Source organism: Aplidium turbinatum, chromosome 5 (assembly GCF_918807975.1).
Source record: "Aplidium turbinatum chromosome 5, kaAplTurb1.1, whole genome shotgun sequence".
Classification (NCBI taxonomy): domain Eukaryota; kingdom Metazoa; phylum Chordata; class Ascidiacea; order Aplousobranchia; family Polyclinidae; genus Aplidium; species Aplidium turbinatum.
The window spans coordinates 447,980-461,865 of NC_137476.1; the positions used below are offsets into that span (position 1 = coordinate 447,980).

A 13,886-nucleotide genomic window follows, 5' to 3' on the forward strand; every position below is an offset into this window, starting at 1 on the left:
TTCAATGAATTGGGTCATCAGTATATAGGCCTACTATTGTCCGGTAAAAACTTTAACATGGTCATACATTTAACAAAGATAAACCTCAGTGGTGAAGAAAAAAAGAGTGAATTTTCTCTCATTTTCTTAAAAAACTTAACATGTTGGGGAGCATTGAATATGAAATAAAAAACCATACTCGTTATTTTCTTCCCGTTTGTGGTTTTTATTCAGCCATCATGACAATAGTTAAAATTTCACAAATCATCTACAAAACTTCAACGAATCACTGGAAGATCAAACCTAGGGACGGTACATTACGGGACGCGCAACTCCGTTGTTCAACATTAGAAAGGTCAATTGCCAATTTGACATTTTTTTTACGCTTTACTGCTGGCTTGCTTTCAACTAAAAACCTTAAATTACTTTAAAACCAACTTCACTCTTCTTATATAACCCATAAAAAGTAAAATATTTTGTAAATTACAAAAAAACGTAACCCTTCTAGTGTTGCGGATAAGCCAAAAGCGGATGAAGTTTCGTATCCCTATGATCTACAATCCCTAGATCAACACAAACAAAGTAAAACGTGTCAAATTTAATGTTTGCTTGATCATCACTACTGTAGAATATACAATCGATGAACATCTTGAAAAGCGTATGTAGAATTTTGACGCGAATTCTACGTTAAAAAATATCTTTCTTACTGGCGCCAAACAGTGGATTGGATAATTATATGCGTCGCTTAGTTAATACGGTTATACGCCTACAACAGACAGAGAAACAAGCCAAGTAGATTGAATCTGAACACGGTCTTGAGTTCTGTTAGTTTATTATGGCAGAAAGGTTGCAAGATCACAGGTCAGAAGATCACAAGTTTGCAGGTCGCAAGTTTACAAGTCACAGGATCACAAGTTGCAGGTCGCAAGTTTGCAGGTCGCAAGGTCGTTTAACAAACTTAGTGGGCAGATATAGGCTACTTCAATCCTAGATAGAGCTGGTGGTTACAGTTCAGACTCACCGAGACAGCAATCAGGGCTTGAAGTGATAATCTGTACAAATAATAATCCAAATGATAATAAGTCGTAACAGTCATATAGCAATTGATTCTACTAGTGCATCTTATTCAAATAGAATACAAAATTTACAATTAGTAAGTGGTCGAGAAATATTTAACATAAAGTTTCTCACTTTATGCTTAAGAATTAAGATTTAAACATCTCGTTTTACCAAATGCAGCTAATACAAAACTCAAAGAGAATTGCTCGTCTATGCCTTCACATCTAAACAGACTTTGCCTTGCTAAGCTTTTATGCTGATGGCAGCAAAACACAGAGGAACTGTGTTATTTAAAGACAATGATAAGAAAAAATACCTTCAATAATATACCTTGGTTGAAGCAAGCAAGCGGATAACAATCGTTCGCTAACGTTCATACAACATCTTTCAAGATGCGGCGAAAGCTTCGAAGAAATATTGTGCTACACCAAGTATTTACATTCACATACAGACAAACGACATTTAGACGTTGAATTACCGTTGGCTGTGCTATGCCAACGTTTAAATGGATGATGAAAAACAACGATTAATTTTCAGCCCACAAGATGACATAAAATTGTTTTTTAGAGCAGTAGAGTTAAAAATAGCGTTTTAAAACAACACACTACAGATACTCTGGTGCCGTTTCATGAGTCACAATCCCTTGCAAGCTTTAGTTTCTCGTCTAAAAACTGACAGCAATTATTTAAACGTGTTTTTCAGAACGAATAAAGAATTGCTAAAAATGTAATTGTTTTCCTACAATTCAAAAATCACCAACTCGGTGGAAAGAGATATAAGGATTTAAGTAAACATAAGCTTTATGTCTGTAAAAGTAACGTAATAATTCTATCAGCACGAAGACGCGATTGACGTTTCAGAGGTTTTCTTAAAACAACAAAGAATCGCTTGTTCGGCTGATATACAATATACATAGACTGCTTCATAGAGTGGCTGCTACTTGACATGTTATTCAAGTCGATTATAAAATTAACAGTTTATATTATTGTTCTCTCATTTTCTAAAACCACACTCGTTAGTTTCCTCTCGTTTGTGGTTTTGTTTGTTTTATTCAGCCAGCCATAATGACAATAATATAATATTTTATATATAAGTGCAATATAATAGTATATAATAAATATTTTATTATGTTTGCTAATGCAAACCTTAACTTTGAATATTACAAGTGATATTTAACACGTATAATCAGAGGTTGGCAATACATTTAAAGTAGCGGATGACCATTGCCCACCTCTGCGTTCATTCGCGCCGACTTCCGGGGGGGCGCCGCTCTTCCATAAACTTATGGTTGAGGGGCAATAAAAAGGTTATTACAAGTAGTGTTTCCAAAATAAAACACTTCGCGAAAGAGATTTAGATAATTTAAACGGACTTAAAGAATGCCGAAAGCAAAAAACAGCTTACGTTAATTGCTCTTGCCCGCAAAACAGCAGCTGATCACATGGCTTTCTCATACGGTATGGAAATTTCAAAGTAGATGGTAGAGTAACTTACGCTGCTGAAATAATCAAGTAACTATTCATTGCAATATTAAGTAAACCAGCTAAATTAGACGCGCTATTTTCAACGAGGTCTTCCCGCTGTGTATCCCCAAAGCTCAGTAGCCTACCTGAGTATGGGACCTTTACCTTTACCAATAGTTCAATATCATGACTACAACAATAAACCAAGCCAGTCATTTGTTGCGATACTTTTGTCGAAACGTTATTCAGAGTTCAGGATACTCATCCTTTTCAACTTCAGTTGTAAAGAAACGACTCTTGTATAGCCTGTGCCTTTTCTTCCTTTTCGTTTGAGCTTTTGGGGTCGAGGGTCTATCCTTTTACCACTCCAGATTCGCGATGTTCCCAGACTGAGTCTCCTACAAGTCAGCAGTTGTGAACCGAGCAAGCGACAACTGAGCAAGCGACAACTGAGCAAGTGACAACTGAGCAAGCGACAACTGAGCAAGCGACAACCGAGCAAACGACAGCTGAGCAAGTGACAACTGAGCAAGTGACAACTGAGCAAGTGACAACTGAGCAAGTGACAACTGAGCAAGCGACAACTGAGCATGTGACAACTGAGCAAGTGACAACTGAGCTAGCAACATTTGAGCATGTGGCTGAAGTTGGTAAACTAATAAAACTGACCAAGTAATACCTAAACAAGCTATAACTTGGCATGTCACAAGTCAGTAAATTCAGTTTGACAAGCGATGACCAAGCAAGTCCGACGTGAGCACGTTCGAGTAATGGGTAGTACCAAATTTAAGTCATAAGTAAAGTAGACCATCGGAAACAGACATTGCCGTCGGCTGCAGCGTGGGTCAGGTGTACGTCGGAAGGCGTACACCGATGCATAGCGCTCAAGTCCGCTTTCCGCAATGCAGGATAAAGATAAACAAACAAAACAAACAAACAAATCTCATTTACGTACTTGGCAGTAGCTGAAATGTAATTACCGAGTTGAAAGATTTGTTGAGTTTTCGCATGCCGATTTGGTCCGACGACCCCCAGACAACATTGGAAGGCTGCTAAAGAGAGGCCAGTTTTTGTTTCATCATCCAAGATACGCAGACCTTCCTCTTCGTTAGGTGGCTTGTAGATGGTACAGTTGTTGATGATGTGGTCTGCACTTTGTTTCTTAGCACCACATTTGCAAGAAGATGAAGATGTTATTCCCCATTGGAAGCTCTGACCTGCTATTCCCCATTGGAAGCTCTGACCTGCTATTTGTTTCAATGAAACTACAAAGTATTGGCTACTTTTAGAATTAGATTCATGGCTAAAATATTAAGATGATTGGCGAAACGTAGATTTACAGAACTGCAATAAACTCTTCTTGTTTGAATATTATTGACTGCCATCGAACGAAGCTTGATGAAAGGCAACGATTGTCCACACTTATAGCTTTAATTAAATTTTGATTTTAATATGATCTAAATTGACCTGAAATCGCGTGACTCCTTTGGTTGGGGGCACTAAAGAAGCACAAATACTTAACGTGACATGAAAATTTAGCCAAAGGTAATTTTTGGTCTACAACATTCCTAATTTTACCCATTATCTAATAAGCCCTTCCCATTCTCCTTTTCCTGATTTAACCTATTTGCAATAATAATGGGCTTTAGGCAATTTTACAATAATAATAATATACGCACAACACGAAAATAATCACTACTCGAAAGTCTGTCAGGATTTCTTGATTTGCATAAATTCGGCAAACGAGTTTGAAAAAGTAAGTTATATTGAAATTAGGCTAGTTCCTACATAGCCTATACAGTCTTAAAGATGGAATACTGAGCATTCCACTCGTCAGTAGGCTGATGTGTGCCATCAATATACGTTTTTAAATCAGTGGTTACACATAAATTTTCAATAGTGGAGAGAGGTGGAAAACAGAACGCAATATATCCAAAGCTTACATGATGGTTTGTTCAAGTTTCGGGACCTATTGAGAATGTTTCGGCCTCTCAAATTCACCCTGGGTCCAAAAGTATGCTACCCCTTGGAGTGCTTGGACTCATTATAACGCTACGGTGCTAGGAGTATGGTGATGGAATATGTTGACTCTGTAAAATTCATCGTGATAAGTGGTTGCGATTACCTAGTTTAGTAACCGACTAACCGTACAAATTTGAAGAAGAGGCAGGCACACGTAGAGTATGCAGCATACATTGGATCAATGTATCATACGAATGCCACAGGCCAGGACAAGCAGCCCAGCATTTTTGCCAGCTTGTCCATGGATGGATTGCCCTTCAGTTCAAAGCTTGATTGACAGCACTGCAGGAAGTTTGCACTGTAGGAAGTGCCAGCGATGAGAACAACCTACACAGCAAAATTCGTCATTTTGCATCAATGTCTGCGGCTGCGTTTGCAATTCAACGGCAGACGTTGAATCAATGTAAAAGTGAAGGATTTTGTTGTCTGGAACATCAAGATGTAACAACGTCACTCGTAGCGTAATAACACTGATTCACTGCCTACCTTCCAGCACGTGAACATTGCCTGTTCTTCACATCGCACTAACGTCTAGCGAAGTTGAAACGATGTAAAAACGACAAATTCAGTTGAGTGTACTCCAGTTTGCTCTATATGACTATGATTCTGACGTAAAGATAAAAGACATGAATTGGTGTTTATTCAAAGATTGAGTGGGTGACGCAGTTCACGAATGAAAGCAACTGGCTGGTTTTATCAGAGAAGTAACTCGATATGCACAGGAATCTCAAGTTTCCATCAACACGTTTTCACCAACAAAGCGTAATGGCAGGTAGCCAGGTGCAGAGATAGTAAGTTGTGTTGGAAGCCGAAGCAGACCTTGATAAAGTTTTTGAAAATTGCCAAGTACCTTCCCACCTACAACGTTAACAACAAGGCCACGACGAGGTTGCATCCAGCACCGAAGCAAAACAACTGAACTTTAAGTCAGTGTATAGCCTATCCAGGGGAGGGGAAAGCCATTGCTCCCTCTAAAACACAGAAAATTAACTGTACTGACGATGTATTTGCAAGGTCATGTAGACACCTACACATCATTGTGTTTTGTTGGAGTCGCCTCCTTAAGGCTACCGGCTGGATCTGCTCTTGAGCGAAATGCAGAAACAGCAGAATATTTGTTGTGACTTGTATGGTCGGAAGACACAAAATAACATTCTCGCATTCATGTTTGTGTGTTTATCACTAAGTGAAAATAAATGTTAAATTTCAATAACATTCTCTGCTGTAGATCTAGCAGTGTCAATTGTATATTACATGACATTACACTGCTTATGTAGGATACAGTACTTTGCTGTTATTTTCACACATGATAAATTGACACTGTGGTGAACTGTTTTGCTAAATTTTGTAATAAATATGGTTGTTTATAGTCTCTGTTGGAATTCATTACTATTCATAGTTACTTTGATTGTTTGTTGGAAGTGCTAAACCATTCGTTAAAGTCCTTCAAGACTATTCATTTATCATCTCAAAAGTAGAACTATTCCACCATTTATTTGACTGTTTACATTATCTCAATAAACTACGTCCTTAATCTTTCCCAAATCTCTTTCCTGGTAAGAGGTAGAAGGAATCGTGGCTGGGATGACTCGACCTGGAATCGATCTAAGATCTATCAGCAGGGCCTCTGAGAGAAATTTTCACTAGGGATACGAAGAGTCATTCCGGGGGCCCCTCTCACTCCGGCCCCCTATGTCTTGGGAAAAAAGTGTGATGTTTGCTTAGGCGTATTGCACACCACACAACATTTTACTGCAGAATTGGACATCTGTGCGCAATAATAGTATCAGACTGCAACAAAACTATTATTTTGTGTTGTGCATAGGCTATCATGTGATCTGACCCTCGCCAATTTCTGTATCCTGCATTGAACTCGTGTGTCAGTTATTGATGGTGCTGTACTGCTGTTGAGAGGTGTCGCTTATTGTAGGCTACATCTTTGATGTAAAATTTTTAAATTCATTTTTTTATTTCTCTTAGATGTAGCTTATAATTATTTTTGAAGAGGACACTACCGGTATGTCATGTCGAAAACGTTGGATTTAGTAGTTTTTTCATGTTTTTTTTTTTGTATGTTTAATGTTAAATCCATTAACGTTACTGAGTGTTATATGTATCTGGCACAAGCCAAGCTCTCTACCAAGGTTCAAACATAACATCTTGTTGAAATATAATCAAGTTAATCATCTGACCAATCCTAACCTTTCTTCATTAACTTTTGCATTCGCCACATGCCCAGCACTAGCAGAGGTGAACGAAAGAAGTCACTTTTTTTGACTCCGGCTCCAGTCCTGCTCCGAAAGTATTCTCCGGCTCCTGCTCTAACTCCGAAATTCATTTTGAAGTGAAATAAGCGTGAAACTACCTCTGTCAAATAGTTCTTAAAAAACACAAAAAAAAACAAAAATCACCCGGGCTTTTTGCCTGGGGTTTTCTCAAACCTGCTTTTGCTACACTATGCCCCTCCCACCCCAGGACAAGAGAATAACTAACTTTTATGATTTAATTTAGGGTGCTTTTAACAGAACATTTTTGCACGTAAAGCATTAAATTACCATTTTGAGCCCCTAATTTCGTCGAAAGGCACTCGATTACCTTTCTGGGCCCTTTTGCTAAATTACGGGCCCCCCAGGACTAAAGAATAACAACTTGTATGGTTGAAATCAGTCGTTTAAGATGGTTTTAACCAAACATTTTTTGCGCGTAAACTATAAAACCACAATTTCGAGCCCCCCAACAAACACAGGCCTGGGCCCTCAAGGGTACGCCGTACCCTCAGCACCCCCCTCTCACAGGCCCTGTCTATCAGCACCAGAACCAAAGGCGAAACCACTCGGCGACTGAGCTGGTTCACAGTTTTGTGGCTGAACAACTGTTCCGTATTGGTCACCATGTAGATCACTTTTGTATGACGCCCACAGGCTTGTCGGGTCACTCATATTTGGCCCCGAAGTAAGACTGCAAGTTCCATGTGTTTGAAATCAGACATTTTGTTATAATGATGTAACGTCAACAAAACGACGCCGAATCGTTCATTGTTTATGAGCTCGACGTTCCGCCTGGAAAATCATGATTTTATTGACTTCAATGCAAGTCAGTTTGAATTCCACATGAAACCCTAGCCAGTTGTTCCTGTGGCGATAAGGCTGAGAAGCAAAGATGGTCGTGCTTTGTTGCGCGTTCGCAAAGCGCGAATAAAGTGGTTTGCTCTGTCTTGGTCTACAAATATATCGCGTTGACGTCGGCGATTGTCGATTCCACGTCATCCTTCGAGTGTGGTGTGAGTGGTGAGTGGTGATTTCCAGCGCGATTCCACCTGAGCGCTCGCGCGTATCGAAGATATTTGTAGAACGTGTACTTTCTGTTTGTTTGTGAAGGCGAGCACTAACACTGGTAGAACAGAGAAGTTCAGAGAACTAAGGCACAGCGTGAAATACGCCAGGGTCAGTCAGTAGTTAGTTGTTGGTCTTATTGACTTGTTTGTCACTTTGTGTTGAGGTTGCAGCTAAGAATCTGATCAGTGATAAAACCATGAATCGTTTAAACTTCTTGCCAGACCACAGCATTGGAGACGTCAGAGTTTTATTTGATGATGGTTTGAAACGTATCAGGCCAAATTTGCTGATTCCATCTTGAGAATTCTTTACAACAACAAGTTTTCTTGGTGTGTTATGATTCATATAGGAGGGACAATAATACAAGTATTTATAATCTAGTTTCTCGTCAATTTCAGAAGATATATAGATATAATTATCAATAGTATTTCTTTACTGATTCGGCTAGTGTGAGCTTTTCAAGATGAACAACCAGGAAACGTTCACAACGACGACGATTCAACATCAGACTGTCTACCCTGGTCCTCCTCAATGTGAGAGAAAGCATCTGGACGCCGTCCGCAAACTTGGGGTAGGTGCACATTAAATTTCTTGTTTGACTTTTCAAGTCTAAAGATCTATAATATGCTTTTACCTGAACAATGTTTGCCCGATTACCCCGGGAGAGCTACAGAAAACGATTTTTGTGCTAACTAAGATATGAACTTGTCTGAAATTATGCTTCAATAAAAGTCTCAGGACCAAGCCAAACTGTGATCTTTGTATACAAACTTACTATAAGTTTGATTTCTCTTCAGATCACTGAAATAGTTCTTGGTGTTTTGTCATTGGGTATCGGCATAGCAGCAGTGGTCGTCTTGCAAGCAGGGCAGAGCACTAATGGCGTTGGAGTTTGGGGAGGAGTATGGGTAAGTCTCCATCAAGTTTATAGTTGATATTTTAAAACTATTCTCGCGGTAGTAAATGTTGTTTTATTACTATTTAAAAAACACCCTCGTGGTGACGGTAGGTGGCAAATACTGTCATTGGTGAGTAAACGAAAACTTGCTTTATGTTGTACTTGCCTACTCACCTGAAAGTTAAGTTAGAATCCAGGTGATAACAGTATGTGGCAACTTAATAAGTGAAATGCAACAAAACGATCAAGATTAAAGTGACATGCTATCGCTCCATCGCTCAAGCAGTATATAGTCATTAACTCGAATAATTCATTAATTCATTGCATCACAATGTTTATTATGACGTAGGTGGTTTTAGTGCTGTGATGGTGGAATGCCACTTTGATCCAGAGAAGCCATATTTGGTGTTATCTAAATAAAATAAAGATATGTGACAACTGCGTCTAACTAATTCTAATCTAGATTGAATTCTACTCTAATTGTAAAAACTTGGGTAGCTAATACTCGTCTAATTTGAGACAACTTGAATAGTTCTAATTACAATTACAATCTAATTTCAAATAGCTAAAAAAGTCTATAGTTGTCGAAGGCTGGTATGATCTATCGCCACTTATAATAAACCTTTCTATGGTGATGTAACTGTGGGCCTAGAAAGGTTTGTAACTGCGCTAACTGGTTCAACTGTTTGCGTTCAAATAGTAACGTGTACCAAGCCCAGGCACTGCAGGATGAACTTATCACCATTTGACCTTGAAGCCGCTTTTGTTAAAACTTTGGTGCTTCCTATTTTGAACTGTTACGCGTCCATCAGATGTATTTGTTTATTTATTTTGTCGCATTGAGTGCTGCGTTTGTCGCACTGGAAGCTAACAACCAGTGCAATGATCTCGAACAGTTATTGGCTCTGATGCATCTTCATGTGCTGATGCTGTGTCTGCAAATAAGAGAAAAGTAATGACCGAGAGAAATAATGGATGTGAGGCCCGGGCTGACAGTCACAGCTGACGTAAATTAATGATTTACGTTGATCGCTGTCACCGTAGTACCCCCTGGCCGTAGGGTGGCAACAGGTGCACCCTCAGCAACATAGTAAAGTAAGAAGAACCAGCATATCATGATTGATCATGACCCCAATACAATGTAATGGTTTATTCCGTGTATTGGTGACATGACTTGGTAACGCGATCTGAGGACAACCTGACGCCACATTGTTAGATGTCATTGCTTTCGTCATAGTCCTCACAGCAGCCTACTTGTAATATTTAGCAACTTTACCTTTCTATACGAATCATGAATCACGTGACTAGTTTTGCTGTTTGCTTATAGAAGTTTTGCTCAGTTCAATTTTCGCACCAGAGCAAATCTATCATTGTTTGAAACGCTTCTGAAAACATAATAATAACGCATGAAAGAAGAAATTAACTTCTCTGTAGCTAAACTAAACAAAATGCATCCGTTGTGGTGGAATATAGTTTTAACGGAAACTGAAATCTCGGTTAGTTTCGTAAATATTGAAACCATGACAACTTCCTCCTAGTGACATTCCTCCTGGTGACATTTATCTTGTTGCTTTCAGTTTATCCTTGCTGGAGGATTTGGAGTCGCGGCTGGAAGTAAAACAACCACCAGATGCATTGTAAGTGGCCCAACATCATTAACAGTGTTGTAGGCTACGCGTCAATGAAATAAATTGACGGCGTCAGCGTCAGCGCGAATTGCCTAAAAACTTTACGGCGTAAAGTACTGCGTAAGCTTTTAAAGAAATTGACGGCGTCAGCGCTAATTTCTAGCGCTATTTTAGCCAAGGTCTCACAAAACGGAAGTATTCGATTTGTAACGAGTTTGATTTTTGAGACTGTTTCGAGCTGTGAAAGACGATTTTGTCTTTTCTCGACTCAGATTAACCCAGGATAATGATAAACAAACATGAAACTGCATAATTGGATAGACGAACAGCTGCCACACAAAAGATTGTTCAATGTTCATCGCTATCAGTCTGAAAGTCAAAACGTCAAACAAAATTTAACTCTCATAGTGAAACGAGATTTTCCATGAAAACGAAAAATGACGCATAGCGCTTGACGCTTAAAATCGGCAAAATAATTGACGGCGCTATCACTTCCGCCAACTAAAAAATAAACTGACGGCGCTAGCCTCAGCGTCAACAAAAAGTTGACGGCGTCAACGTACAACACTGATCATTAATGCCTTAAACGTTTGAAATATGTCTCTCATTCACTTTGTTGTCCTGGTGTTTACAAACCAAGCTACCATTCAACGCCTCCAGGGTTAAGAATTAAGATACCACGAGCATAATGGTGTTGAACGTATCCTCCATCATTATCATCATCAATATTATTATTACCTTATCAGTGAGTTTCGAAGCATTTGACCCCAAATCGACTTCCATGTGGGAAAGGTAGAATAAATCAATCAATTTTATTTCTTCTACTCCCCTAGTTCAATCTTTGACATTATGAGCGAAAATTTTTCACCTGCCCTTCAAATGCATTGCACAGGTTTCCATGGCAATCATGGTGAACTCACTGATCAGGATTCAGGTTTGAAAGAAGTAAATAGTTTCCATAGCAACTCTGCATTTCAGATCAACACCCACATGACACTTAGCATCATTGGGGCGATATCAGCAGGAGTACAATCAATATGGACTGGGCTGCTGGCATACGGGTCCTATGTTGCTTACCGAGTGCTGGAAGAAGATGGCGAGTATCCCACCGAAATCGCGGTGAGTCAGTATGGCAATCCCAAGAAATGGCATCAGTTTTTTCATTGTTTAGACAAAGAACACGCGACAATCAGTTGTTGTCTTGCTGATGCTGGTGATTGTAAATAAGGTTTTATACGCGCGAGGTTTACCAACCTGCACTAAAGTCATAATTTTCAGAAAAAAAAGTTTCCGTTTTCCAATGGTTGTTTTTTGTGAGAAGTTGTTTCACTGATGCTACAGCGCCTCCTATGCAACGTCAATTTAACCATGCCCACTTGCAGACAACACTGTGGGGCCTTTTCGCCGCGGTATCCGCCATCAGTGGACTCTCCTTCATCATACTGATCGTGAGCGCCAGCTACTGTTGCTGTGCCTTGCCTGGATGCTGCAAGGTGAGGCGGGTGGTGTATATTTCAGTATCAGCCGACTGCTATGCTCGACTTTGCTAATGAAATGTTTTTTAGGGTGCCTCCAACCAACCAGCTCATGTCCTCGTTGCCCAGGGAAACACCCAGCACTTTGCACCAGCTCAAGGTAACCTCGATTTTAATACCTGCTAAAAATTATTCACGTTTTGGTATTTGCATCTTTTGTGCTTGCAACGACATGTGAAGATGTCACAACATGAACCAAGTGACATCATCGCAATGCAAGGACGTCATGACGTGAACTAAGCCATGAAATGACGGCGGCAGGGACATGAAAACAATAGAAGATGCTTCATTAATGTTTGTTCCATTGAATTGATCAATTACGCGTATGGTTCGATAGACTGGGAAAGCAACACTTTGTCTCGCCATGGATTTCGTTGCTCTGTTTTGTTAAAACTTATCTCGTCCTTTAGCTTGAGGAGTGGCTTGTGGAAAAGGTTGTTTTGCCATAGCAGACGATGTTTTATTTGTTGGATTGAGTTTTCCAGATGGGAAACAATGGAGTTATGGTTCCAGACAAGGTTGTAGAGAGAGACCAAAAGTACCTGACTAAAAATTTAAAGATCTATTTAGTCAGAACTATTTTGAAAACCAACATTCTCTAAAAATAACATATCCAACTTTGATATCTTCTCGACTTTCAAAACTAATATGAAAGTTCTAATAGCTGGGGTGAGGTAATTACGGCAGCAACCACTAAACTGATACGGCGCACGTAGAGTTTGAATTAGAAAGAGAAGGTTTGATTGTTTCTGGGTTGCAGCCGAATAAAGAAGCAAACTCGTCTCCAGAAAGACATCTCACTCACTCACTGAGAGGCTATGATTTGTGGTGGCGGAATACGCACCTCTTCATGGACGATTTTGAAAGAACATCGTGCTGTGAAGTAGTGAAGACCATTATTAGTTCACAATATTATCATGTAGAACTATGAAAATTTACCTGGCTGTTCGAAATGTTCGCGACCTATTAGGCTTAGCATGTAGACAGCATTATGCGTTCATCTAACCATATTAGTGTAGCTCCCATGGTAGCCGTGAGGCTTCAACTTTCACTGTTTCGGTGATTGCTTGGTGATACAGTAAAGTTGTAAGTTGCACCAGTGACATCGGAATAGATCTTTCAGAACGTCAGATAGCTCGCTTGGTAGCAGACAGCAGATCTTTCTTCAGGCGAAGATTCGTTTTCAGTTCATTGTTTTCATCGCAATGCTCTCACTTTGTGACAAAATAAAGTCTCGCGATAACGAGCCACCTTGTGGAAAAGTTTGACTTTAAATTTCTCTACAAACATTTTAACTTTAGTTCAACAATCTTCAAATTTGCTTTCCAGCTGCTCCTGCAAAGTATCCAGGATCTGACTATCCTCCTCCTGGATACGCTCCTCTGTAAATTGCTGCCCCGACGATGTTGGAGCGCGCATCGTGCAGACATTGTTTCTTGTAAAGCATCACGACTTCTATTCTTGTAAATAAAGTGCCCATTTTCCAATGCTTGACTTATTTTTTTCAATTTGAAATCAAAAGCGCTGAACCATCTGTAAGGTGGGCAACCACAACATAAACCGAATGTTTCATAATTGAGGGAATTATTGTTAAACGTAATTTCTTCCACAACGTTTCAGTCGGGGATGATTGAATTGTAGCTTAAAATATTGTCAAACTCTAAAGTGCTTCTGCTTCACAATCTTTGTAAAATACAATTACTCCTTCATTTCTGCAATTGATGTGCTCAAGTTACAAGCCACGCAGATTACACAGTTAACAACATAATGTATCTAACTGGCTGCACGATCATACGCTGACGGATGGTACTACCAGGTCGATCGACAAAACCACGGGTGCTCCATCAAAGTGGACCTGAATGTTTTATGACCCACCCCTCCTCAGATACATTTGACTTTGCTACCCTGCATTTTAAATATAAAGTGTATTTTTACAACCTCTACTAGTATTTTCCCCACAGACCTTC

At 39.6% G+C, this 13,886-nt stretch overlaps 1 protein-coding gene across 1 annotated transcript; it reads left to right on the forward strand.

Moving 5' to 3' along the window:
* The first annotated feature begins 8,237 nt into the window (after positions 1–8,237).
* On the forward strand, positions 8,238–13,637 carry LOC145769892 (uncharacterized). The gene is made up of 7 exons (XM_082581434.1): positions 8,238–8,429; positions 8,656–8,766; positions 10,334–10,393; positions 11,363–11,503; positions 11,767–11,877; positions 11,950–12,019; positions 13,249–13,637. Exons 1-7 carry the CDS (start codon positions 8,322–8,324, stop codon positions 13,305–13,307), a joined length of 660 nt encoding a protein of 219 aa, XP_082437560.1. The 5' UTR covers positions 8,238–8,321; the 3' UTR covers positions 13,308–13,637.
* The last annotated feature ends 249 nt before the right edge of the window (positions 13,638–13,886 follow it).

Excerpts from the sequence above, each read along its gene's own strand:
- LOC145769892 (XM_082581434.1), top strand. The coding sequence starts at position 8,322 with ATGAACAACCAGGAAACGTTCACAACGACGACGATTCAACATCAGACT. Across the intron at positions 11,878-11,949 it reads CCTTGCCTGGATGCTGCAAG|GGTGCCTCCAACCAACCAGC; the intron begins GTGAGGCGGGTG and ends AATGTTTTTTAG. Across the intron at positions 12,020-13,248 it reads GCACTTTGCACCAGCTCAAG|CTGCTCCTGCAAAGTATCCA; the intron begins GTAACCTCGATT and ends TTTGCTTTCCAG.